The 26226-nt window shown below is 48.1% G+C and overlaps 1 protein-coding gene across 26 annotated transcripts in view; it reads right to left on the minus strand.

Moving 5' to 3' along the window:
* LOC138736376 (sorbin and SH3 domain-containing protein 1) overlaps positions 1–26226 on the minus strand; it is a 222825-nt gene that overhangs the window by 16963 nt on the left and 179636 nt on the right. For 23 of the 26 annotated variants that reach the window (XM_069885797.1, XM_069885793.1, XM_069885801.1 and 20 more), the window contains 7 exons: positions 24868–25035; positions 21044–21090; positions 15737–15851; positions 15527–15652; positions 9937–10131; positions 6071–6682; positions 430–528 (listed from right to left, as the gene is read on the minus strand). In XM_069885797.1, the coding sequence (XP_069741898.1) occupies positions 430–528; positions 6071–6682; positions 9937–10131; positions 15527–15652; positions 15737–15851; positions 21044–21090; positions 24868–25035 (1362 nt within the window). Of the gene's footprint in view, positions 1–429; positions 529–1270; positions 1358–6070; positions 6683–9936; positions 10132–15526; positions 15653–15736; positions 15852–21043; positions 21091–24867; positions 25036–26226 lie in introns of all 26 variants that reach the window. The other 3 variants (XM_069885817.1, XM_069885807.1, XM_069885818.1) reach the window with 3 other exon arrangements.

Genomic DNA, 26226 nt, shown 5'->3' on the forward strand with positions numbered 1-26226 from the left:
GTGGTTTATTTGTAGCTCGGGGAAATCTGCCAACTTCCTCGCTCTCCTCTCCTAAACTGTGACCACACTTAGAATCAGAATCAGGTTGAATCTCGCAAACATGAGTCATGAAATTTGTTGTTTTGCAGCAATGGTATTACGAGTGCACAATTGCTATAAATCACAGTTCCATGAATACAATATTTACAGAAAAAAGTGGAGTCATGTCTATAGGTTAATTGTCCATTCATTCATTCAGAAATCAGATGGCAGAGGGAAGAAGCTGTTTTTGTATTGTTGGGAGTAGGACTTGATGAAGCTGGGATGTCCCAAGGCAGAACTGAAATGCAGGAGATAACAGTGAAGTCTCCGACACCAGACACTCTCCCTACTGAGGGACTGTACCATTCACAACCCATGCAACAACTGGATGATGTAACAGGGACTCACCGATGTGGCAGAATTCAGAGTGCTAACCGGAGAATCGGAAAAGACAATCGGACTCCTGGCAAATCTTCCTCCAACTCCACTATCACTTCTTGAGTTTGGCTAATGACATAAAAGACACAAAGTCATTCAGTATTTCTCAAGAGAGGGGCAGTGCAAGCTTGAGAGAGTGAGTGAGTGTGGGGGGGAGTTAACAAAAACATGAGGAAAAAAGGCAAGTGAGAGAAGGTGCAGAGTCAACAATGTAAAACCGGGAGAGGGACTTGGGGAAGATGAGGGAGGCAAGCGGAGCAGAGGCAAGAGGGTGCCAAGTCAGCGATAGTAAGAGACATGCAAGGAGGAAGCAAGGAGTGAACATAAACTGAGAGTGCTGGAGAGTTGATGACACATGGAGACAGGAACCAGAGGTGGAAGCATCTGAAGAGTGAAAACATGAGGGTGAGTAGAGTTAGGTTGTGGCGGTAACTACCTCAGAACAGAAACCACTCGTGCCAAGTGATTATTTCTAATCCATTGAATTTTTTTTTGGGGGGTGGCTTTTTTTAAATTCAATTTGGCATTCTACTGTAATTGTTTCTCTTAATTTTTAAAATTTAGATATACAGCTCAGTAACAGGCCTTTACAGTCTATGAGCCTGTGCCACCTCCACAGGGAAAAGGTACAAACTCCTTACAGACAGAGCGGGATTCAAACTTTCATCCTGATCACTGGGGTTGTAACAGCGTTGCACTGACCATCAGTGGTTTTTATAGATGCTTTATTTTTAACTATGTACCTGTTCAGCTGCAGCAAGAATTTGGGTACAATATGTACCTTGTACAACATACAGGACAATAAACTTACTATCAATGTCTGTATGGGGACTCCATTTTGCTTCTCTCTCTCTGACTGTAAGAGGCGCTTAGGCTGGTAGCGAATCTGTCTGCCTTGCTGCAGGCAAAAAGAAATTTCATGCAATATGACAATAAATTGAATCTCGAATCTAGAAGCCACCTTCGGGTAGCACAGGTAGCGTAGCGGTCAGTGCAATGCTGTTACGGCACCAGCGATCAGGACCGGGGTTCAAATCCTGTGCTGTCTGTATGGAGATTGCACATTTTCCCCGTGTCTGCATGGGCTTTCCTGGGGGGAGGGGGTCTGGTTGCCTCCCACCCTTCAAAACGTACCAGGGTTTATGTTAATTGGTGTATGATCAGCATCTCCAGATTCAAGAACAGTTTTGCATCAGGCTCTTGAACCTCCCCATCAGGGACGGCTCCATAATCACAAAACAACTGTCTGCACTGTTGCAAGTTACTTTTTGTAGAAGAATTACTGTGAATATTTATCATCTCTTTGAATTTAATTCAATTATTTTCTGATTATAGTATTTCTTCGTAAGGTACCTTCTCAGCTACAGAAAGCAAGAATTTCAGTGGTTAAGTACATGTGTATGACAATAAACCCATTATCATTAAGTTTTCCAGACACCAGCTCTAGAACAGGCTCCAGAGCCCGGGAGCATTCCTGCAGACATCTCCAGGAGAGTGGGAATCCTCAATGACTGGAGAATAAGTCAGGACAGAGGGCAGCAAGCAATGTAGACATGAGAAGCTGTAAAAAGGCAGCCTTCTCTGCACAGGCCCATTCTCTCATTCATTCGTCATTTATTCGTATATGCATCGCTCCAGTACTGCACACGGTGGGTCACAAATATTCCAACATTACCCTGCAGATTCAGAGGCTGTCTGGGCAACTCCAGCAAATCAAGTTGAATCCATGGGAATTAAATTGTTCTGGTTGAAAACAATTTTTTTCAATGGTATAGGTATTGGTGGAGCACTATTAAAAGGTAAAGTTGGTTCAGAGGGGCAGATGGAGGCCACAAGATGCCTCCACTGTGTGAAAATCCAACGCAATGGCAGTCTTAGCAGAAGAATCAATGGTAAACGAGTTGGGAAAGGGAACAGACAGAAAGGAGGAGTGGGATGGGGGGGAGAAAGGGATGTTAAAGGAGTGGTTAGAGGGTGGAGGGGGAAAGGAGGGGGAAGAACAGGGAGGAAGGAGGGAGAGGAACGAGGGTGGATGTGAGGGGGAATGAGACAGGGAGGGGGAGAAGGGGGGAGGAAGGAAGGAGTGAAAGGGGTGAAGAGGGGGAAGGGGAAGTAGAGGAGGGGAAGGAAAGGGACAGGAGGGGGAAGGGGGAAGATGGGAGGGCAAGGAGTGGGGGAAGAAAGGGGAAGAGGGGGAAGGTGCGGGAAAGAGGGAGAGGTTGAAAAGAGAGGAGGGGAGGAGGAAGGAGTGGAAGGGAAATGAGGGGAAGGAGAGGGGAAAGAGAGGGCAAGAGGAGGAGGAAAGGGAGGAGGGAGAAGGAGGGGGAAGGGGAAAGGGGAAAAAAGGGGGAAGAGGAGGAAGGTGGGGTAGGAGAAGGAGGGGAAGGAGGGAGAGGGGGAAGGAGGGCAAATGAGGGGGAAGGAGGGCAAATGAGGGGGAAGGAGGGCAAATGAGGGGGAAAGAGGGGAAGGCAGAGGGAAGGAGAGGGGAGGGAAGGAGAGAAGGAGGGGGATCTGATCAGGTGTTGAGGGGAAGGAGGGTTGGAGGGAGTAGGGGGAGATGGAATAACCATAAAAAAAACAATGTCTCTGTAACATTGCCAGTGTCACTGATACTGGGCCACCAATGGTTGTGGTGCCAAAGGTGGGCCAGCATTTATTTCCCATCCAGAACACTTCAGAGGGCAGAAAGGAGTCAGCCACTCTGCTGGGTCTGCACTCACACACCAGAACAGAGAACAGGATAGCACAGTAACAGACCCTTCTGCTGCCTGGTTGGACTGGACAGCAGATTCCTTCCCTGTCAGGGAATCCCTGAACTCGAGGGTGCAAATGGTCTTCATGCAAGTTCCACAGCTGCAGTAGTGGGATCCAAAATTCCCATTGACCACAGCTTCAGAAATCTTTTCCTGTCAAAGAAGCAAAGTTTCCTTGGCGTTAAACAGGAAAGTTTGCAGCTGCTGCGGTCAAGTCCAAACACACAAAAGCACTGGAGAAACACAGCAGGCCACACAGCATCCTGTGGAAGCAAAGGGTAACCAATGTTTCAGGCCTGAGCCCTTCGCCTGAATAAACAGGTGAGGGGATGGGGGAAGAGGAGGGAGGAAGGGCAGGGGTGGAGTACTGGCTAACAGGTAGGAGGTCATAGGTGGATGTGAGTGGGAGTGTTTGAGGTAAAACTTTGAGATGTGATGGGTGAGGGGGTAGCTCTCTGCAAATGGAGAGGGGGTTTAAAGGAAACTAGTGAAGTCAATGTTAATGCTATCTGGTGCGAAAGCTCTCAGATGGAATATTTACAGGCAGCATCAGTTTGGCAGTGCATGGGTCAAAGGATAGACATGTCGATGAGGGAATGGGATGTGGAATTAAAATATTTGGGAACTGGGAGTGTGGTGGAACACTGCATTGCAGTCATGGACCACCCTCAATACTGTAACTCCTCCCACCAGGATCTCTAATGAAGGCGGTATCGCCCAATCCCCCTCCCTTGGAATAAGGCCAACTGTAAGTTTATAGTGATTAAAACCTATTAATCTTGACTTCTGGTCTGTCGGGTCTAATTGATAGCGCTACAATACAACTGGTGCCGATGGTGGGGCCAGATCCTCGGCCATGTCTCTGCTAGTCACGGGGAAGGGGAGGGGTGCTGGACGATCGACCATGGTTGGTTCAGTGAACACCTCAGTTTTAAGGGTCCCTACAAAAGCCAGGTCCCGGACAGAGACAGTGTCTCTCCACCCATCCTGGGACTGCACATAGACATACTGAAGGTTCACACGGAGGAGGTGGACCTTCTTGACCAGGGGGTCTGCTTTGTGGGTTCTGGTGTGTCTCTGAAGTAGCACAGGTCTTGGGGTCACCAGCCAGACAGGTAACGCTTTTCCCAATATCGACCTCCTGGGGAAGGAGAATTTTTCATGTGGGGTTGCATTTGTCACCGAACAGGGGAAGGTCCTGGTGGCATGGAGTGCCTCTGGTAGGACCTCTTGCCACTGGAAGATGGGCAGCCCTTTTTGACTTGAGTGCCAGGAGGACTGCCCTCCAAATGGTGCTGTTCTCCCTTTTCACCTGGCCATTCCCTCGGGGTGGGGGGGGGGGGCTAAAGCTGATGGTCCTACTTGTGGCTATGCCTTTGGCCAGCAGGTACTGGCGCAACTCCTCGCTCCTAATGAAAACCTCCCAGTCACTGTGAATGAAACTAGGGTATCTGAAGAGTGTGAAGAGGTTATGCAGGGACTTAATGACAGTGACCATAGTCATATCTGGGCAGGGGATGGGAAACGGGAATCGTGAGTATTTGTCAACAATGTTGAGGAACAATGAGAGGGGGGCCTTGAAGTCCATACTTAGACATTTGAAGGGCCAGGTAGCCTTAATTAGGTGAGCATTTTCCAGCCGGTAGAAGAGCAGCTTGCACTCCACGCAGACTGGGCAGCTGTGGGTCAGCTCCCTGACCTCCTCAACCAAGTACGGGAGATTGCGGGCTCTCATAGAGTGATAGAGCCTAGTGACCCCGCGGTGGCAGAGGCTGTTGTGTAGGGTTTGAAGGTGATCTGCTTGTGTGTTGGTGCAGGTACCCCAGGACAGGGCATTGAAAGGCTTGTTGAGCTTCCTGGGCTGGTACAAGATCTTGTAGTTGGAGGTGGACAGTTCAATTCTCCACCTCAGGATCTTCTCATCAGGAATTTTTCCCCGCTGTTTGTCGTTAAACATAAATGCTGCTGCACATTGGTCAATCTGCAGGGTGAACAGTTTGCTGGCTAGGTAATGCCTCCAGTGGTGCACATTAAGGCCTGGGCCTTTTTATCAATGGTTGAGTGTTGGAGTTCGGGGCCCTGGAGGGTATGGGAGAAAAATGTCACCAGCCTGTCCACCTAGTTCAGCATGGCAGTCAGAGCGGTCAGATGCATCGCTCTCCACGTTGGGTCTAATTGATAGCGCTACCGTGAGGTCCCCACTATTGCAGAAGACAGAGTGAAGGTGCTCAACGACTTGATGTCCCAGTCTCCCCGATGTAGAGGAGACTGTAAAGGGAGCACCAGATGCATTAGATGCACAAGAGAAGTGTTGCTCCACTTGGAAGGACTGTTTGTGGAGATGTGGGTGCAAACATCATATTTCCTGTGGTCACAGGGATAGGTACCCAGGGAGTGATTGGTAAGAAGGAAGAGGGAGTGGTCTGTGCTGAGAACATTGGTGATGGGATCACATTGTAGATGGCAGAAATTGCAGAGGAGAATATGTTAAATGCGGAGGCTGGTTGAGTGGTAGGTGAGGACCTTGTCCTTGTGGCATCTCAGGCCGGAGGGGGAAATGTGCTGGAGATAATACACCTTACCTGTTATTCTGTGCTCCTCCCAGCACCCATTCCTCCCTCTTCTCTACCATTTAAGGCATTTTACTCAGACCTCAACAAAGGGCACAGGCTGAAACGTTAGTTCCCCTTTACTTCTACTGATGCTGTGTAACCTGCTGACTTTCTCCAGCACTTTGGTGTATGGAAAGGTCTCCTTCGGACTAGGTGAAGTTGTTGGGTGTTGCCACGTGCTGGGGTCACTCCCAGGATTAAAGGGGAGATGTGGTCCACCACACACCAGCATGCTGCATGTACCTTCTCTGTCAGATCGTGTGGCTGGCTGCTTGCACCCTGCACAATCCTCAGGAGTTCTTCGTTCAGCACGCACTCTTCAGTCGCTGAGGCAGGGAGCTTTGCCCCTCTTGCCTTCCCGTGCCTGGATAGGTGAGGACCTCCAGGACTTCTCTCCCTGATCATCAGAGGATCCTCTGCCTCTCGCCCACATCTCTTGCCCTTTGCGGGCATGGTAGTATTGATTAATCTCGAGCCAGAGAGAGGAAGTGAGGTCAGTGGAGGGGATGAGGTGGGACAGGGGACCTTCCCAAACTGCTCCTGAGCTCTTGGAGCAGATTGCCAGGATCGGGGCGGGGGCTGGGGCCTGGTGTCTCCAGCAGGGCTGCCCAGGAGCATGGGGTTTTCCCCCTGCGAGGTGCCAAGGTGGTTTCCATCAGTGGAGAAGCCTTGGGGAAGAGGAGGGGGCAGAGGAGGGTTGAGAGGGGTGGGGCTGGGCGACACCCCCACGGTTAGTGAAATCCAGTCAGAAGTGACAGCCTGCAAGTCTGGAGAGATCATTCTCCAGTGGTGGGATGGAGGAGGAGGAGGAGGAGGAGGAGGAGATGGGGTGGGGTGAGCAGAGTTACCAGAGAACTTCAAACAAAAGAGAAAAGACAGGAATCATTAAAGAGGAAATAGCAACAAAAGTTCAATAAAAAAGACACAAACAGGTAAAGTAAAGCAAACAGAAAAATGGAACTTGAGAGGCTGGAAATTCATTCCTGAGGTATTGACTTAAGCTCGGACAGAGGGAAACTAAATGACCTCCATTTCCTTTTAAGTCTCTCTAGAAACTTGACCAGGCATTTCACGAGGGCTAAAGGAACATAAACCACCCCTCTCCTCTCCCCACCCTGCTGACTGCTAGTTTGAGGGAGATTCCCCCAAACCCACCATAGAACTATGAAACACTACAGCAAAGGAACAGGCCCTTCAGCCCATCTAGTTTGTCCCAACCTATTACTCTGCTGAGACCCACTGACCTGTACCCAGACAATAGCCCTCTGAACCTATCTGAATTTTTCATCAATATCAAAATTGGGCCATATTCACAACTTCAGCTGGCAGCTCATTCCACACACTCTCTGTGGGGTGAAGTTCCCCCTCAGGTTTTCTTTAAACATTCCACCTGTCATCCTTAATCCATGTCCTTTAGTTCCTGTCTCACCCAGCCTTACTGGAAACAGCCTGCTTGTGTTTATCTATACCCCTCAAAATTTTTTATACCTCTAGCAAATCCTCCCTCATTCTTCTCTGCTCTAGGGAATAGAGTTCATTTTGGTAGGTCAAATGCGATGGCAGAATATAGTATTAATGGTAAGACACTTGGCCATGTGGAGGATCAGAGGGATCTTGGGGTTCGAGTCAAGGGCGCTCAAAACAGCTGCGCAGGTTAATCCCATGGTTAAGAAGGCCTACAGTGGATTGGCCTTCATTAATGGTGGAATTGAGTTTAGGAGCCGAGGGGTCATGTGGCAGCTCTATAGGACCCTGATCAGTTCTGGTCACCTCTGGTACCGGAAGGATGTGAAGCCATAGAAAGGGTGCAGAGGAGATTTACAAGGATGCTGCCTGGTTTACGGAGCATGTCTTATGAAAACAGGTTGAGTGAACTCGGCCTTTTCTCTTTGGAGCGACAGAGGTAACCTGATAGAGGTGTATGAGATGATGAGAGACATTGATCATGTGGTTAGTCAGATGCTTTTTCCCAGGGCTGAAATGGTTGCCAAAGGAGGACACGGGTTTAAGGTGCTGGGGAGTAGGTACAGAGGAAATGTCAGGGGTAGGATTTTTATGCAAAGCGTGGAATGGCTGCTGGTAGCGGCAGTGGAAACGATAGGGTCTTTTAAGAAACTTTTGGATAGGTACATGGAAATTTAAAAAATAGGTGGAATGTTTAAAGAAAACATTAGGGGAAACTTCACCATGCAGAGAGTGTTGAGAGTGTGGAATGAGTTATGAGTAGGCCTAGTAATTTCTAAGGTAGGGATATGTTTGGCACAACTGAAGGGCCTGTATTGTGCTGTAGGTTTTTCTATGTTTAACCTTTCCCTGTAACTCAGTTCCAGCAACATCCTTATAACTCCAACATGAAGAGTTGAATTTTTTGGATGCCAGTCCCTACCCTGGCAGATTGAGTTGGATCTCATTGGTGGCCACAACTAACCCCTGACACACATAGGGAGAAATCCAACTCTTACCCTCCAGCATCCTGCCCACCGTTCATTGCCATAAGGAAATTATCACCCTCTGATTTCCCTGACCTGGCCTCACCAAAACCCACACCTCTCCAACACCCTGGCTCTCTGATGAAGAGCCCTGCTGTACTCAGTCCAGATCCCCTTCCTGCCCCCAGAGACCATCAGGTCGGTCTTCCATCCCTAGTCTTACACCCACACCCTGAGTCCCTGACCCCCAGCCATCTCCCTCCCAGTGGCCTGCCTTTGGTTCCTGACCATACACTGCCCTCTGCACACACGGGTCAGGCTGAGTTTGGGAGAAGGATTTGGTGAGCTCCGTGCTCCCCATGCACTGCATGGCTGTGGTGGATCGACCAATGCTCCCTCCAGCAGAGACACAGGCCCTGCATACCTCAAGCACCAATTGATTCCAATCCTCCACTCATCCCATTTGATTCCTCACCAACTCTAACCCCGCTCCCACACCCTCCCCCCCATCTCCCAAAAAACCATCAATGTTTTTAGGATGTGGGAATAAGCTGGTGCATCCAGAAGAAACAAAATCAGTCAAATCCCACACAGACAGCATCCAAAGTGAAGAATGAACCCAGGACTCTGGTGCTATAATGCATCAGCTCTGCTTGCTGCCCAGTGCTCCAGGTGAGATATTTGTTTCAAAGTATGATTTCTCTTCCATTGCAAAGAGAATAATGAGCTCTCACTGTTTCAAGAGCATCCACATTGTCAATTGGGTTAAATCTCTCCTCTCCTGAGAGGGCTGGTCATTGCTCTGTATGCAGGCAGCAACTGGCCATTCTTATTAGGTCAGCCCAGACAGGTAATGATATCAGAATGCTTGACCACAAAGGCATCATGGAGAATCGCCAGATGGTATGGCAATAATCCTCCAGCCTTTACTCAGAGGCCGCAGTTGCTTTCAGTTAACCTGTTAATGGACATTTCAACAATCCAGCACATCCCAGAATACACAGAGAAGGATTGTATGTGCAGGAACCAGGGCTCAGGGCCTAATTTTCTGCTCAAAAGCCGACTTTAAGCTTCACAGTGGTGACCAGAGCCTGGTCCCCTCACTGTCTTTCACCATTATATTGGCCAACCCCTGCTGTCAATAAACCATTTCTCTGGTTCTTGCTGCACTGGCACTGGGCAAAGAGCACAGAAGCAGGCTGAGCTGAGCATGGACTATGTGCGATCATCAGATGATTCCACTCTCTGTTCAAGTACCAGTTAAAACACTTTAGAAGCATCATATTGTCTCCACCCTGTGTGCAGCAAGCTTATTCCTTTAGATTTCTTCCCTCTCATTTGTGTCCTCCAGTTCTACGTTCTTCTGCCTTGAGCTAACGATTCTATCTACCCCATCTATTCCCCTCATAAATCCCCTGTCAATGAGAAGAAACTAATCTCAGTGCTACATCTCTTTCACATAGGCGGTGGGAGGGGGGAGTGATCAAAAGCATAACCTGGGGTTGATAACAGAGAGGGTGGGGGTGTCAGTGACTTGGTCCTGTGTACAGAAACTGAGGTACGGAAGGTCAAGGGACAGACAGTTCAGAACCAGTGTCTTGGCCACATACTTTACACTGGGTGCAATACACATATCGAACAACAGGTGGTGCCGAGAGCTCGGGGAAAGGGGAGGGCTACCTGTGGGGAGCTGGTTGAGCTGTGGCCGGATGAGAACGATCCTGGAGCGTCTGGGTAGTCGACGGCGTTCTTCACACGGGGTCTTCGGATCACCTCCACATACGAGACAGGGAAGATACCTTGCCGGTTTGTGCCTGAAATTCTGCCCTCGAACCAGTTTTCATCAACTCTTCTCACAAGTGTGATTCGCTCTCCCTGTGAATAATGATGATGACTTCACTGTTATACACATTTAGAACAATCCAACACAGTCTAACAACCCCCTGCTGTCCAATTACACACAATTAACCTACAACCACTGTACATTTTGAAGGATGGGAAGGAAACCAAAGCACCTGGAGGAAACCCATGCCTTTCTATCTATCAAAGGGTCTTTTGAATGACTCTATTGTACCAGCTTCCACCACCACACCCAACAATGCATTCCAGGCACCCACACTCTCTGTGTTCAAAACAGTCTCCCCTAAACTTTCCTTCCACTCACCTCATACAGATATCCTCTGGTATTTGCTATTGTCGTCCCAGTAAAAAGGTGCTGGCTGTCCACCCTATCTAAGCCCCGCATAATCTTGCAGATCTTAATTAAGTCACCTCTCATCCTTCACTCCAAAGCGGAAAGCCATAGCTTTTACCTGCTGCAGCCAAACAGGTACTTGTGAAGAAAAACTCTTCATAGTAATAAAAAAAATTTTTTAGACATACAGTACAGTAACAGGCCATTTCGGCCAATGAGTCTCTGCCACCCAATTTACACCCAATTAATCTGCACCCCTGGTACATTTTGAACAGTGTTAGGACACCGGAACCCCCAGCGAAAACCCATGCAGAATGTACCAACTCCTTACAGACAGTGTAGGATTCAAACCTTGGTCTCGAACACTGGTGCTGTCAAGGCGTTGTGCTAACTGTTATTAAAGGGACAGTAAATACAGAAGATCAATGGACTTGTGGGCCGAAAAGGCCTGTATGTCTAAATTTAATTTAACATTTTTTTTGGGGGGGGGGTGAATCTCATCCCCTGTAGCTTTATAAAAAGGTACAGTCGAGGTTTACCACACAGAGACAGGCCCTTTGGTCCAACTTGTTCATGCCGACCAAGTTGTCTAACTGAGCCAGTCCACTCACCTGTATTCAGTCCATATCCCCTCCAAACGTTTTTTTACCCACATGCCTGTCCAAAAGTATTTTAAATGTTACATTTATCCCCACCTCTTCCACATTCTCCGGCAGCTCATCCCATCTCCTCTCCTCTCCTCTCAAATTTATCCCATCACCTTAAACATATGCCCTCTAGATTTAGACTTAACTATCCTGGGGAAAGGCTATAATTACCTCTGCCCATCATGATATTTTGCACCGTTTACATCTGAATGATAGCTTTCCTAGATTTGAGGCACGACAGAAGAAATCCAGTGGAATGTTTGTGAAATGCTCTGAGCTTTGGACATGAATGAAAAAGGGAACTTTCTCTACCTTGGGACACAGACAGAGCAGGAGCCAATTTTTCACCTCAGTCAAATCCATCCTGAGCTCTCAACATTGCACCAGCAGGATTTCTCTCTCGTACAGTGCACAGAGGTGCTGGAGAAACTCAACAGGTCACGCGGTACCCACAGGAAAAAAAGCCGTTGACGTTTCAGGCCTGAGCATTTCTTCAGGAGTGCTGAGAATGAGTGGGGGCAGAGGAGTCGGGATGTAGCAGGAGACTTTTACATCCTATGAATGCTGTGTGACCTGCTGAGTTTCTCTGGCACGTTCGTGTACTTGACCCCAGCTCCTGCCGATTTCTTGTTTAACTCCATTCAGTGGCTCAATTGTGAAGTTTCTCCAAGGGATGCCTACCCTGAACAAGCTCCTCTCCTGTCTTCGAAGGGAGTTTCGTGAGGGTGGTCCCTCGCTGCTGATCTCCACAGGTCTCAGTGTGATCAACCAGACTGTCCCCTCCCCTATCAGTTCCCTTCTTTTCTACCCCCTCCCCCCAATCAGCTCCCTTCTTTTCCACCCCCCCCCCCCAACCAATCACCTGCCAGCCTGTCTTCCTCCCCTTCACCATTTTTGTTCGGGCATCTGCAGATTTTCATTGCTCCTGAACAAGGGCTCAGGCCCAAATCATCGACAACATTTTACTTCCCGTGGATGCTGCATGACCTGCTGAGTTTCTCAGCATGGTTGCATTCTGTAGAAGGCCCCAATCATTTGCAGATCTCATGCCAACCTGTAACCTGCCTGACCGAGATTGGCAAAGAACACTTCCAAGCCTCTAGACTTAATAGAAAACATTGGGGAGTGAATCAGTTGGTTCCTGGATCAGGATTAAGGATGACTGCGTTCCACTCCAATCTAGTTTCTGAGGCCAATGTGAGAACCAAAGGCTCTTCCTCAGATGGGTCAGGAGGTACCTGAGGGGAGGGGTGGATGGGGAGTATGGGAGATGCTGTCCTCCTTTGGAACCACAGCTTCCAATGGGACCCAGTCAGAGGTCAGAGCTGTTAAAGGAGGTTTTGAGAACATCCTTGAATCTGATCTGCTGCTATACCCATGGATTTTTTTCTCATGATCGAGTCTACCTTGGGAGTATGGATCACACCCTATGGTATGGATGCCTGTGACATCCCCTTGTATGGATGGGTGGTGGATCTGGGCTCCTGAAACCCACAGCCTGCTGGTGAGTGGAATGAGAGCCCCATCCTGCCAGCTGGGTGGTGGGTCAGGGGGACGACATGTTAGGTGACACGTTAGCCAGTATGGGGCCTTGGTTTAACACCCAAACTGCGAGAGTCAACTCTGAAGGTGAAGTGTGCTCTCAGCACTGCCCGTGCCGTGAAGCAATGACTGGTTGTCACTTCCAAGTTCAGAGTGAACTGCCTGACCCTGCAGGAGACCTGGATGTACCCTCCTCTGCTCGTCCCCCTGACCCACCACCCAGCTGGCAGGATGGGGCTCTCATTCCACTCACCACCAGGCTGTGGGATTCAGGAGCCCAGACACGCAAACCAGTTGGTGTCATAGAGTTCCATACAAAGGGGTGTCACAGGCATCTGTACCATAGGGTGTGATCCATACTCCCAAAGTAGACTTGATCATGAGAAAAAATCCATGGGTGTAGCAGCAGATCAGATTCAAGGATGTTCTCAAAACCTCCTTTAACAGCTCTGACCTCCGACTGGGTCCCACTGGAAGCGGGAGTTCCATCCCAAGCAGCAGAGTTTATACAGGTCAAGAACCCCTTATCTGAAGATCCAAAAAGATCCAAAAGCTGAAATTCTTTTAGTGCCACATGATGCCACAAGTAGAAAAAGAATTCAACACCTGACTTGTCTGTGTAGGGCTCTGACTCTCTGTTGGCACCAGTTTGATTACAATAACAGTTTTTAAAAAATGAAATCTTTGCTTCTGGCCGGGAATATGCCAAACAGAGCTGGGTCCAATTCTTCAGCGTCAGCTGCAGCTTCAGTGGGTGATGGCAACTCCATTCTGGATGTGGTACCATATGTCTCGCAAAAGTCACCTCCAGTCCCAGGCAGGAGTGGGGACCTCAGGCTCCTGGGCAGTACGGGGACCAAAGTCATGGACCATGGCAGCAGTAGGGAGGTGTTGGGAACTGGCAGTGGCTGCAGTGGGGAGGTGGTCAGGGACCAGCGGCAGCAGTGGGTTGGTGTCGGGACCAGCAGTGGCTGTGGGTAGGTGTCGGGGACCGGCAGTGGGGAGGAGGTCGGGGACCGGCAGCAGTGATGGGGAGGTGTCGGGGACCGGCGGTGGTGGTGGGGAGGTGTTTGGGTCAGGCAGCAGAGGTGGGGAGGTGTCAGGGATCGGCGGTGATGGTGAGGAGGTATCGGGGACTGGTTCAGTGGAAGAGGTGGGGTGGTGGTTGGGGATTGGCAGTGATGGTGGGGAGGTGGTCTTCTTTTGCAAGCAGTTATTGTTTTTTTTTTGGTAAGTACTAAACAACTTCATTTGAATTTTCCACTTGTGGCCCACGTCGGCGCTCAAAAAGCCGGCTGCTGTTAGTTGATGCTGTTTAACTGTTGATACGGGCCTTCTGCTGATGCTTAGTTCCATCGTTCAGAAAACCCAAAAACGTTTGGTCCCCAGCATTTTGGATAAGGGGCACTCGACCTATATTGAAAAGGTGCTGCAAACACTTAGCAGGTGAAGGCAGTGTCTGTGGAGAGAGAACCAGCAGTGACATTTCAAGTGAATGCAAGTTGAGAGAAGTTCCCAGCATTCTGGTTTTTATTCTGATTTCCACCCTCTGCAGCCTTACGATTTTCCATTTCTGTGTGAGGAGACTATCTGGTCATTATGACAACTGGGACAGGTTAGCTGCTTCTTTTACCCCTGTTGCTCCAGTGCCTATATAGTCAAAACCCCTGCATTTCTCCTGATCCATGAGCTGACTACATTCAGGGACATAAAACACAAAAGTCTCTAGACACTGTGGTTGAAGTAAAATCACAATGCTGGAGAAACTCAGCAGGTCAGTGTACTTTATATAGGAAAGATACATAACCAACGCTTCGGCCTTGAGCCCTTAATGGGGCGCCTGCTGACATTTTTCCATACCTTGATGAAGGGCTCAAGCCCGAAATGTTGGTTACGTATCTTTGCTACATAAAGTACACTATTTGATCTGCTGAGTGTCTCCTGTGACAGAGTATTTGGAGGTGGTTTGGAAGGAAATATTACAGCAGGTTGCCCACGAACATTTTAAAACACAGGACTTTTGCATTTTTGCAAACAGAGCAACAAAGTTGCAGCTTGCAACTTGCCTGGGAGAGCATGTGATTTTTGCAGGCAGACAGAACAGTTTTGCTCTCAGAGAGGGAGGGTACAAAACAGAGAGAGAGGAAACAGAAATCAATTCCTGAAGGACAAAGTAGGCAAACCTTTGGAAAACTGACTGGTCATAGAAGAAGACGGACTGTCTGAAAAGTGACCTGAAAGAAGGAGGATCATCTGGAGAACCCTGAAGGGGGCGAGTTTCGTCAGCAAGACTGATTAAACAGGAATCGGGTGCGGATGTCCTGAAACAAAAAGGAATCTCTCTCTGAAGGCCAACAAGAACCCTTCTGAGTGGTAACCATTTGCCTGTTAAGCACCAAAGCCTGGTGAACTTTGTTAATGCTAACTTCTGTGCACAGTACAAGAATTGCCTGCAACCAGTGAGATCGGACTGTGATCCGAAGAACTTTTCTAAGCTTATATACACATGACACACACCTGCGCTTAGTATTAGAGGGGGGATTGAATAAGTTAAAGTTTAATTCTATTTTCTTGTTCAAATATAATTAAAAACAACTTTTGTTTAAGTACCCCTGTGCTTGTGGTGCATATCTATTGCTGCTGGTTTTTGGGGTCCTCTGGACTCCGTAACACTCCAGAATTGTGTTTTCACATTCTGGGGAGGATTACTATGACAGTTCCACATCTATTGCTAGTATTGGTGACTTTCACATTTGCTTTAATGGGATCCTAACAACCGGAGGAGCCCACTCGGGCCATTGAGCCATGCCAGCTCTCTCAGAGAAAACCCATAAAGCATTTTGTCCACTGACATAACCCAAAGGGACTGGACTGCATCTTTTCCTACCTTTCTAAATGACATCTCCACGTGCGTGTCACCGGTGAAATTGAAGCGGCCCACAGCTTCTCCGTACTCCAGCACCTGAAGGGGCGGGGACTTTTTTGGCTGAGCGCGCTCCGTAGGAGGAAGCAACTGCAAGGAGGAGATGAGAGATCAACGTGGGCCGACAGAGACTCAGGCAGCAATGGGTTCCAATGCCAGCAGAAGCCGCTTTACCTCAATGTATGACCTGGGGAAGATGCCAACTCGCCCGTGGTGCTCGCCTTCGTCCCAGTTCTGATCTATTTGCCTGTAGATGTAGACAATGTCACCCTTCTGGAATGGTAGCTCCCTGCCGGCAAACAAGGCTGCAGTTAGTGTGGAGGATGACTACACTAAGAGCCAAAGTCTGAAAGGGAAAACCTCCAGTAATAGACCTGCACTGATGAGTGTGTGGCTCAGTGTAACAACACCGTCTACAAATTCGCTGACGATACCACGGTAGTGTGTTGCATAAAAAGGGCCATACAGGAGGGAGATTGAAAACTTGGTCGAATGGTGCACCAACAACAACCTCAATATCATCAAAACCAAGGAGCTGATTGTTGACCAGGAAGGGAAAACCAGAGGTCCAGTGATCATTGGGAGATCAGAGGTGGAGAGGGTGAGCAAATTTAAGTTCTTGGGAGTCACTACCTCAGAGGATCTTTTCTGGACCCAACACACTAATGGCATTGGGAAGAATGCATTTCACCACCTCTACTTTTCTCACGAGTGTGCGGAGGCTTGGTATGACGTCAGAAACCCTGGCAAATTTCTATAGAGGTGTGTGGGAAAGGGTGCTGACCGGCTGCATCACAGTCTGGTATGGGGACACCAATACCCCTGAGTGTAAAACCCTGCCAAAGATAGTGAAGGGAGCAAAACCCTCTCCACCAACGAGAACATCTACAGAGAAGGCTGCCGTCGGAGGGCAGCAGCAATCCTCAAGGATCCACACCACCCAGTACACTGTTCTCTCTGCTGCCATCAGGAAAGAAGTATAGGTGCCTCAAGACTCACACCACCAGGTTCAGGAACAGCTGCTCCTCCTCCACCATCAGACTCCTCACCAACAAACTCAACCGGGGCTCATTTAAGCACTTTTTCACTTTATTGCTTTTTTTCTCTATGTGTTGTGCAGTCAGTCGGTTTACATTTCTTTGTTTATATGTGTTGAGTACATTGTTTTTGCACTACCCATAAGTGGTGGTTCTGCCTTGCTTACAGGAAGAGGGTTGTATGTGCTCTGATAATAAATCTGAAATCTGCACCTGGGAAAGGTTCCCTGTTGGGTGATGCACTGCCTGGTGGAACAGGAAAGCCTCCCAGACTCATGGCTGGTGCAAAAAAGGGCTGGGAGGACACCCTAACTTCCCTTCATGTGAACAGAGAGCTCCAGTCTCTGCTCTGAGAACAGAGCCATCCAACAATGCACAAGGAGACCTGGCTGGTTAAAACGGCAGCTGGCGTAAAAGCTTTCATATCATTCCAATTTAATGAGGAGCAGTGAAACATGGGACTGTGTGCTGACAGCAGGCCAGCAACAAAGGAGGATGTGGTTGGTGTGAGTGGGTTGAGACACGGCTGATGAACACATGGGCTGTCATTCATAACTGGGTTGAATCAGCCAAGAGGTTTTGAGCAGAGGCATTAATAAACCACATATTTTGTGGCTGGAGGCAGCGCAGCAAGGAGGTGAGCAAAGAAAGGGTAAGATGCTGTGACAGACGAGGAGATAGGACAGTGCTCAGAGTCTCAGTAGGCAGGGTTTTCAAACTGACAAAAAAGTTCATGGATCTGATCGTAAAACAGCTAGAATCTGGTGCAGACTGTCCGGCAAAATTTTTAAATTTAAGCTTAGATATACATCCAGCACAGTAACAGGCCCTTCTGGTCCACTAGCCCGTGCTCCCCCTTACAACCCCTGCAGGATTTGAAAGGTGGGAGGAAACCAGAGCATCTGGAGACATGGAGGGTGGGGGGAGAAATCGAACAAACTCTTTACAGTGCAGGATTTGAAGCCCAGTCCCTGGTGCTATAAAAGCTTTGCATTAACCACCTTGCTGACCGGGCTGCCCATGATGCAGATTTTGGAAGAAAGAGAACGCCGGAGTGATCCAATTAAAGATATAGGCATCGTTACATCAATTGACAGTGAGAGAGAGATCATGAGGGAAGAGAGAAAATACGAGAATGGAAGACAAATTATGTGTAAGAGAGAATACTAGACAGAGAACAAGAATGATGGAGCTTTCCAGAGAGAGAGAATAAAAGAGAAAGCATGAGAATGGGAGAAATAAAAATGAGAGGCAGATAATGAGAGAGGAGTTAGAGAGAAAGAGAGCACGAGCAAGTGAAAGACTGGTGGATGAAGGGCGAAGGTTTATGTCCACAAGAGTTGCAGGTCAGAATGTCAGAGCTTGGATGAGTTGCAGTGGGAGACAGAGAGGAGGACCAACCCTGGTCCTCGTGCCCCATCCACATTGGTGCTAGACACAGTCCAAGACCAACTGGTGGACCAGATCAGCACACTGGTTCAATCAGCAGCTTTCACTCCCCTCCCCCACCAATCCATTATACCACTGACCTGTGGGAGCATCACCAAGCTTTCTGAGCATGAGCAGAGAATGACGTCATTGGCAAACTCTCAGAAGGTCATGTGAGAGGGATATTCCTGCAATAAATGTGGTCCTGACCTCTGCCCTCTCAGGGAATAATGCAGGGCACTCATTGATGGCAAACGTGAGCTGTGTTCTGTCTTAATTAGGTTGAGTGTGTTATCCAGGAAATAGCTCTGACTGTGAGGCCTGAGAGGTTTGCTTCAACAGCACATTGTTTGGAAACTATTTTTAGGCTTGGCACGTTAGGTAACAAAGGAGTCTGCTGAGGATGGAAAAACAAAACGTTGGACAAACACAGCAGGTCAGGCAGCATCCATGAAAAAAATTTTAAAAAGCACCTTATATTCCATTGTAAGACCACAAGACATAGGAGCAGAAATAGTCTATTCAGCTCATCGAGTCTGTCTTGATATTCGATCATGAACTAATCCATTTTCCCACTCAGCCCCACTACCTCGCCCTCTCCCCATAACTTTTAATGTCCTGGCTAATCAAGAACCTATTAATCTCTTCCATAAATGTACCCATTGACCTGACCTCCACATCCGTCTGTGGCAAAAAATTCCACAGATTCACCACCCTCTGGCTGAAAAAATTCCTACACATCTATGTTCTAAGCAGATGCCCTTCAATCTTGAAATTGTGCATTTTTATCCTATACTTTCCCACCATGGGAAACAACCTTTCAACATCTACTCTGTCCACACCTTTCAACATTCATCATGTTTCAATAAGATCAGATTTCAGATTTATTGTCAAAGCATCACATACCACCCTGAGATTCCTTTTTCTGCAAGTGTGGCAGAATTACCACTTATTGGTAGTGCAAAATTAAACAAATAAAGAACTATAAACAGATAATGAATGTAAACAATCTGACTGTGCAATACAGAGAGAATAAAAAAATTAAATAAAATGCATAAGAGTCTTTAAATGAGTCTCCTGATTGAGTTTGTTGTTGAGGAGTCTGATGGTGAAGGGGTAGCAGCTGTTCCTGAACCTGGTGGGGTGAGTCTTGTGGCATCTGTACCTCTTTCCTGATGGCAGCAGCGAGAACAGAGCGTGTGCTGGGTGGTGATGTTTGCTGCTGCTCTCCAACCCCAGAGTTCCCTGTATATGTACTCAATAGCGTAGAAGGTTTTGCCTGTGATGTCCTGGGCGGTGTCCACTACTTTTTGCAGGGCTTTGCGCTCAGGGGCATTGGGGTTTCCATACCAGACCGTGATGCAGCAAGTCAGCACACTTTCCACCTCACCTCTGTGGAAACTTGCCAGGGTTTCTATTTTCACATCACAGCTCCAAAAACTCCAAGTCAAGCTGCTGATGTGCTTCTTCATGATGCTTTTAGTGTGTTCGGTCCAGGAAAGATCCACCGAGAGAATGACTCCCAAGAACTTAAAATGTGCTCACCCTCTCCACCTGATTCCCCCAATGATCACTGGATTGAACACCTCAGGCTTTCCCTTCCTGAAATCAAGAATTAGCCCCTAGTTTTGATGATATTGAGTGCGAGGTTGTTGTTGGTGACCATTCACCCAAGTTTTCAGTCTCCCTCCTATACGCTGACTCATCCCCTTTCTTTATACAACCCACCACCGTGGGATCATCAGCAAGTCTGTAGATGGGGTTATTGTCGAACCGACCCACACAGTCGTAGGTGTAATGTGAGTAGAGAAATGGGCTAAGAACGCAGCCCTGTGGTGCTCCGGCACTGACGGAGGTTGTGGAGGAGATGTTCTTGCCAATCCTCACAGATTGTGGTCTGCAGGTGAGGAAATCCAGCATCGCAGTGGGGTGTTGAGTCCCTGATCTTAGAGTTTGCTGATCAGTTTTATGGCGAAGATGGTGTTAAATGCCGAACTGCAGTCGATAAAGAGCACCCTGATGAACGCGACTTTTCTGCCCAGGTGTTCCAGGGCTTTGTGTGGGGCCAGTGAGATGACCTGTTGCTACGATAGGCTCCTAAATTCACTCATTTTCCTAAATTCCAACAAATGCAGGCCAAGAGCTTTCAGCCCCGGAATCATCCTCGTGCACTTCCTTTGAACCATCTACATTCTTTTCTTGAACCTGGAGCCCAAATCTGCTCACAATATTCCAAGTGGGGTCTCTCCTGGCCCTTCTAAAGCCTCAACACCATATCTCTGCTCTTATACTCTTATCCTCTTGAAATGAATGCCAATATTGCATTTGCCTTCTTAACCACCATCTCACATGCAAGTTTACCTTCAGGCTATCCTGCACGAGGTTTTCCGGGTCCCTTTGTGTCTGGGTAATTTCATTTTTCTCCCCATGGCACTCTTCAACCAGACTTCTGCTTCAATTTTTAGTAATCTTCCCCACACCCCCCACTCCCCTTGTTCTCTCAATCAACCACTTTATCTACTTGCCCATCCCCCCCACCTGCCTCCAGCTCCCCACTTTATTTCGCCTATCGGAGTGCATCTTCCTCAGCCCTCTGCCTCTTCTTCCAATCATCTCTCAGCTTCTTGTTCCTTTTCTATTTCTTGCCCCCACCCTCCTTCCCACCCATCACCTGCCAGCCCCTATATTCAGGCATCTGCTCTTCCCAATGAAGGGGATTTGACCCGATCCGTCAATGGTCTCTTGCATTCCATGGAAGTTGCCTGACCTGCTGAGTTCTTCCAGAACTTTGTGTGTTGCTTAAGCTGAGTACTGTGTTGAATACTGTACACAGACTCCATTTGTAATATGTACATAACCATAATATAGTGATCCAAGAAGAGTGAGTTCCAACCCTTCCTGATCTCTGATCCATGCATGCAAGTGTACACATATGCATACATCTGGCTCTACAATCCTCTGGCAGAGCATTTGCTGGAGGTGCACGGTTAATCAAAGGTAAAACTTTGGAACTCACTTCAGAGTCTGGGCCTTGAAGTCGAACTTGGCTCTGGCTGGTACCATCTGGATGGGAGCAACATGACACAGATTAACCTCAGAACCACGGCACAGCTGGATAGTTCAACCTTGCTCACCCTTTGAGTGACACGGTTAATGAAATGGTTAGTGCAATGGGTTTCAAAACAATTGCAAAAAAATAAGGAAGCTGGCAGCATTTCACAGGCCAAAGCCACAGTCTCGAGCACTGTCCTTGTCACAGCAAGCAGGTGGACGATAATCTTAATTAGTTCAAGCCCGCAATGGGACACCTAATCTCAAACTTCATCGATTTGTTCCTTTAGGTGCTCGAGATGTGGGGACTTTGAATCCAGGTTTAGCTTGCATAGATCCTGCGAGGTCTGAAGTTAGAGCAAGGTGGTTGACTTGTCAATGGGTCTGGTCACCTGCCTTGGCTCCACTTGCATTTGCCCTCGGGGCTTCAATCTCCATGATGATTCACCTCTAGGTAGACCTGGGTAGGCAAGTCTGAAGACTCGCATGCTTGAGTGAAGACACTTCTCTCTCCCCCACATCTAACTACTCTGGACGAGACCTCTTGGTCCTGGAATCTCCAAGCTGCACAAGCAACTACTTTATCCACATCAATCCTTCTCCAACCCGTTCTGTGGGTCAAAACCTTACTGAGGCATGCTGCAGGCAGGCGAACGGAAGCTGGGAATTGAGCTCAGCGAGACGGGATTGGGGAAAGAGATGGCTGGGGAAATCACAAGATTGGTCAGAGGAGGAAGAACGTTGCTTTTCACACACCTACTATGAAACGGAAGCTGCTGTAAGAATCCCCAGCTATCAACCGTGCACAGGGGATGGAGCTCACAGTGTCATCCCTGTGTCCATCGTGGAATGCCCTGGCACTAGTCCAAGAGGGATGAGTTCCAACCATTCTTAACCTCTGGTCCATGCATGCAAATGTACACGTGCATACAACACACATGTGCATGCCACGCCACCCATGAATACCCCTGAAATGTCAACTTGGATCCTCTCTCCACAGATGCTTCCTGTCCTGCTGAGTATCTCCAGCATTTTTGCTTGTTTAAATGCACACTTCATATGCACAAATGCTGCTTTATTTCCACACTTGGGTACTTCAGAGATCCAGTTTCCATGCTGATCTGTGGAGTATGTGTGCACTCTCCGTGGCCACGGGCATTGCTGTAGGTGTTCTGCTTTCTTCCAGTGTCCCCGAGACGTGTGCATTGATGTTAGTTACCCCTAATGTGTCCAGGAATGGGAGCATCTGTGGGGAGCTGATGGAAATATTGGGATTAGTACAGGATTGATGCAAGTGGGTGCCTGAATGCTGGCATAGACTGGATGGGCCATAGGGCCTGCTTCTCTGCTGTACAGCAGTGATACACATGCGGAGATTCATGCATTCCTGGTCACACTTGCTGTCTCAAGGGAATGACCAGAGGAGTTCTGATGAAGGACCCATCCCCTGTATGTAACCCGACTGCAGTGTAACAACTGCTGCCCTGGCTGAGATCAAGGTGGAAATCCAACAGAGCTCCAGAAACCTCATCTTGCCATCACTTCACTGGGCAGAGAAGCTATAGACTGAACAAATATCAGCGGTGCTCTTCTCCTTCTGTCTGTGAAAGGTAACAGCTGTCTCGCAGAATCAAACCCCCCCCCACCACAGGTTGTAAAATTGTGACATTTTGGGGAAATTCAGTTCAGGTTTATTCGTCAATAAAACATCTTTCACGATGAGAAAGGTTCTGAATTGACAGATTTCCCTGTGAAAACTCAGGGCAACCCCCTGTACTTTGTGTCATTGCTTTTCTCGCTCATATACCATTTTATAGGCTGCAGCTGGCACTTGTAGTCACAGACAAATGTGCTGGAGAATCGCAGCACATCACAAAGGATCTACAGGAAATAAAGGGCAACCGATGTTTCAGGCCTGGGCCCTTCATCGGGAAACCCGGAATTTACATTTTTTTAGATATACAGACCACTTCAGTCTACGAGTCCGTGCCACCCAATTTACCTACACCCCCAGTACGTTTCGAATGGTAGGAGGAAACCGGAGCCCCTGTGGGAAACCCACGCAGGACACGGGGAGAATGTACAAACACCTTACAGACAGTGCCAGATTCAAACCCCAGTCCCAAACGCTGGCACTGTAAAGGCGTTGCGCTGACCGCTATTCCAATCGTGCTGTCCTGATGAAATGATGGTCACCCTTTACTTCCTGCTGAGGCTGCACGACCTGCAGAGTTTCTCCAGCATGTTTGTATATTGCACTCAGCCCCAGTGTCTGCAGACTTTATTGATCAACTCCAGCTGGCACTTGTAAACTTTCAAATTATTGGGATTGATTCTGTCTAAACAACTGGAAAACATTAGTAAGTATAAATCCAAACCATGCAGCAGCTTAAACAAGAAGCAAATGTACAAAATGTAGTAAATATCACAAATGAATGGATTTTAGTGAATGCCTTGTTGTCAACAATTGAGATTTCAGCTGAGCTGGTGGGTATTAAGTGAGATTATCTCCAAATCCAATTCTAGAATTGGAGTTTGAAGCACCAAGACTATTTCAACCTGAGTTCAGGGTTTCGAGCAGAGGAAGGAATTCAATCCTGGAGAGTCTTGCAGCCACGTCATGTGGTAGTACACGTGATGAAGAGTGACTGACACCCAGACCCCAGCACCTCTCCCAGTGACAGACACCAGATCCCAGCCCCTCTCACAGTGACAGACTCTGGATCCCAGTCCCTCTCCCAGTGACAGACCCCCGACCCTGGCTCCATTAGGGGTGATAGATTCCTGACCTAAGCACCTCAGTGGGTGACAATAAACTGACTGGCAAAGAGACCACCAGTAATGGCCCCCTGACCTCTATCAGTCTGGGAGCTCAGGGAGTGGAGGAGGGGAGGCAGTGGGGCACACCATTCTCTGGTCCCACTTTCCTTTCAGTGGCCGTACTGATCAATGAGCGTCTCATTTTGCTTCTCACAGACGAAGATCCTCAGCTCCATCACCACCCTGTATTGTCCAATTCCACTGGGGTTGGCTGATCCAAAGGGCCTTGGCACTGACCGTCCAGGTCGAATGCAAGAGGGGAAGACTCTTGTCCCTCTCTCGTCAGGCCCGCACTCTGATTAGACGTCTTGGGGGTTACCCAGTTAAATGAAACAAACAGCACTGGCCCAGAATACCAACCCGAACAGCATGGATGAGTTGGGCTGAAGGGCTTGTGCTATTGCAAATCTCTAACCCAAATCCCCAGCCTACCCAAGGTTTCAGGGTGAGCTCAGAAAAGGGAAAAATGCAAGAGGGCAAGATAGTCGACCGTCATCGGGGGGGGGGGGGGGGGGGGGAGAGAGACGTTGCTGTTTTTTGCATGATTTCTAAACCAGTCACTCAAATCCTTTGACTTTATAAAACCTGGTGACAGCACATTCCTCCTCCAACCCATTTTCCCATGCACAGACCGCTGAGCAAGTCAATGCAACTGGCAAGGTGGACAGATAAATCTGCAGACCAACCAATCAAGAGCACGAAAGGGTGTGCCAGCATGGGAGCGGGGGATTGCAAAGTTCACACGGCGTATACACACACACACACCATTCAGCCACAAGGGTGAACTGCAAGGCAATTTTAATCATGCTGGTCTCCCAACTACAAAGCGCAAGCCATCACAGCAAGGCTATTATTGCAGGGTTAGTTCTCATATGCCATAGAGAAGCAAGACATTGAATAGCACAGCAGAGAGAAGGCGGAAGATGCTGCTTTTGGGTCAAGTCGAGCACTAAGGGAAGTGGAACCGACCTCTGACCCTGATCTCCTTCTTGCTGCCTCGTCTATGTCAAGGAGGTCCCCAAAACGCTCATTAGTGATAAACTGATGATGTGTGAGAGCGATCTCCGTGTGCCTCCTTGCTGCAATATCCGCTTCCTCCTGTTCTCGTTTAAGCCGCCTCTGCTCTTCTAACAGTCTCTGGTAGAAAATTGCACAAAATGGGATCATAAAAAAATCTGCTTCTGCTGATTTGAAAGAGAGGAAAAAAAATACACCAAATGTTCTTGTCAAAATGTTCAAACACATTTAAAATGTTGGGACGGTGCAGCTGTGCAGACGCTGGCTTCAATAATGGATATGAAATGTTCCATTGAGACCCATGAACTGTTGTAATGTTCTGGTTGATTGGAGGTTTGTGAGAAACAGAAGTAATGAACCTCTTTAACGAGAGCATAATCTGGCATAACAGACATTTATATTGGAGCAGAGGACAGACTGGACAACTCTCCCATAGAGCCTAGGGCCTGATCTTAAAGCACAGCCACCAGCTTCAACCTCAGAAAGCAGGAACCCCAAGAAATATCAGTGACAAGGTCTTCTAAAGGTGAAAGAGTCAGCTTGACATGGCCAATTCCAGAACATTTAACATACGGCTAAGGGCAATGGCATGCAGTTATGGTGGCAGTGAGGTGAGTGTGCAGAACGACAGTGTGATACAATGCAAGCCCATTCATATTATTTTGAAGTTTCCTGTTGACCAAAAATGGTCACTGTGTAGTTCACAGATTCTGGTTGACAAAGACCTCTCCTGTCCTGGTGGACACACAATAATTCAAAATGGAGTGAATCAAATTTCTTGACACATGTTCATGACAGTAAACCTGATTCTGATCGCAATCACTCCATAACACAAGAATAACACAAGGTCATCGGATCTGAGTGCATAGCTTGCCTGAAATTATTCGCTCCAGTCTGCTTTTGAATGACTTGGAGTGAACATCTTGGGCAAAAGATCCTGAACAAAGAGCTTGGCCAGGCAAAACCTGGTGCTGTTGGAGAGACCTCAGGAGCTTTGGCTGGCACTGATGGTTTCAGATAACAAGGACTTAGGATGGGAAGCACAAGTGCCTGGAGACAAGGAGCAAAAATCGGACAGGTCAATCCGCCGAGACTGGAGCTGTACAGGGATTTGTGCAGCACGGAAACAGGGCTTTCAGCCCACCAACTCACGCTAACCCTTTTGCCTGCTCTTCCATTTCTTGCCTGATGAAATGTCTTTTAAACATTGTGATTTTGTCTGACTCCCCAACCTACTCTGGCAGCAAATTCCAGATATCAACCACTCTGTGTGTTTTTTTAAAAAAAACCCTTCCTTTCAAATTCCTCATA

This window comes from Narcine bancroftii, chromosome 6 (genome assembly GCF_036971445.1).
Source record: "Narcine bancroftii isolate sNarBan1 chromosome 6, sNarBan1.hap1, whole genome shotgun sequence".
Taxonomy (NCBI): Eukaryota; Metazoa; Chordata; class Chondrichthyes; order Torpediniformes; family Narcinidae; genus Narcine; species Narcine bancroftii.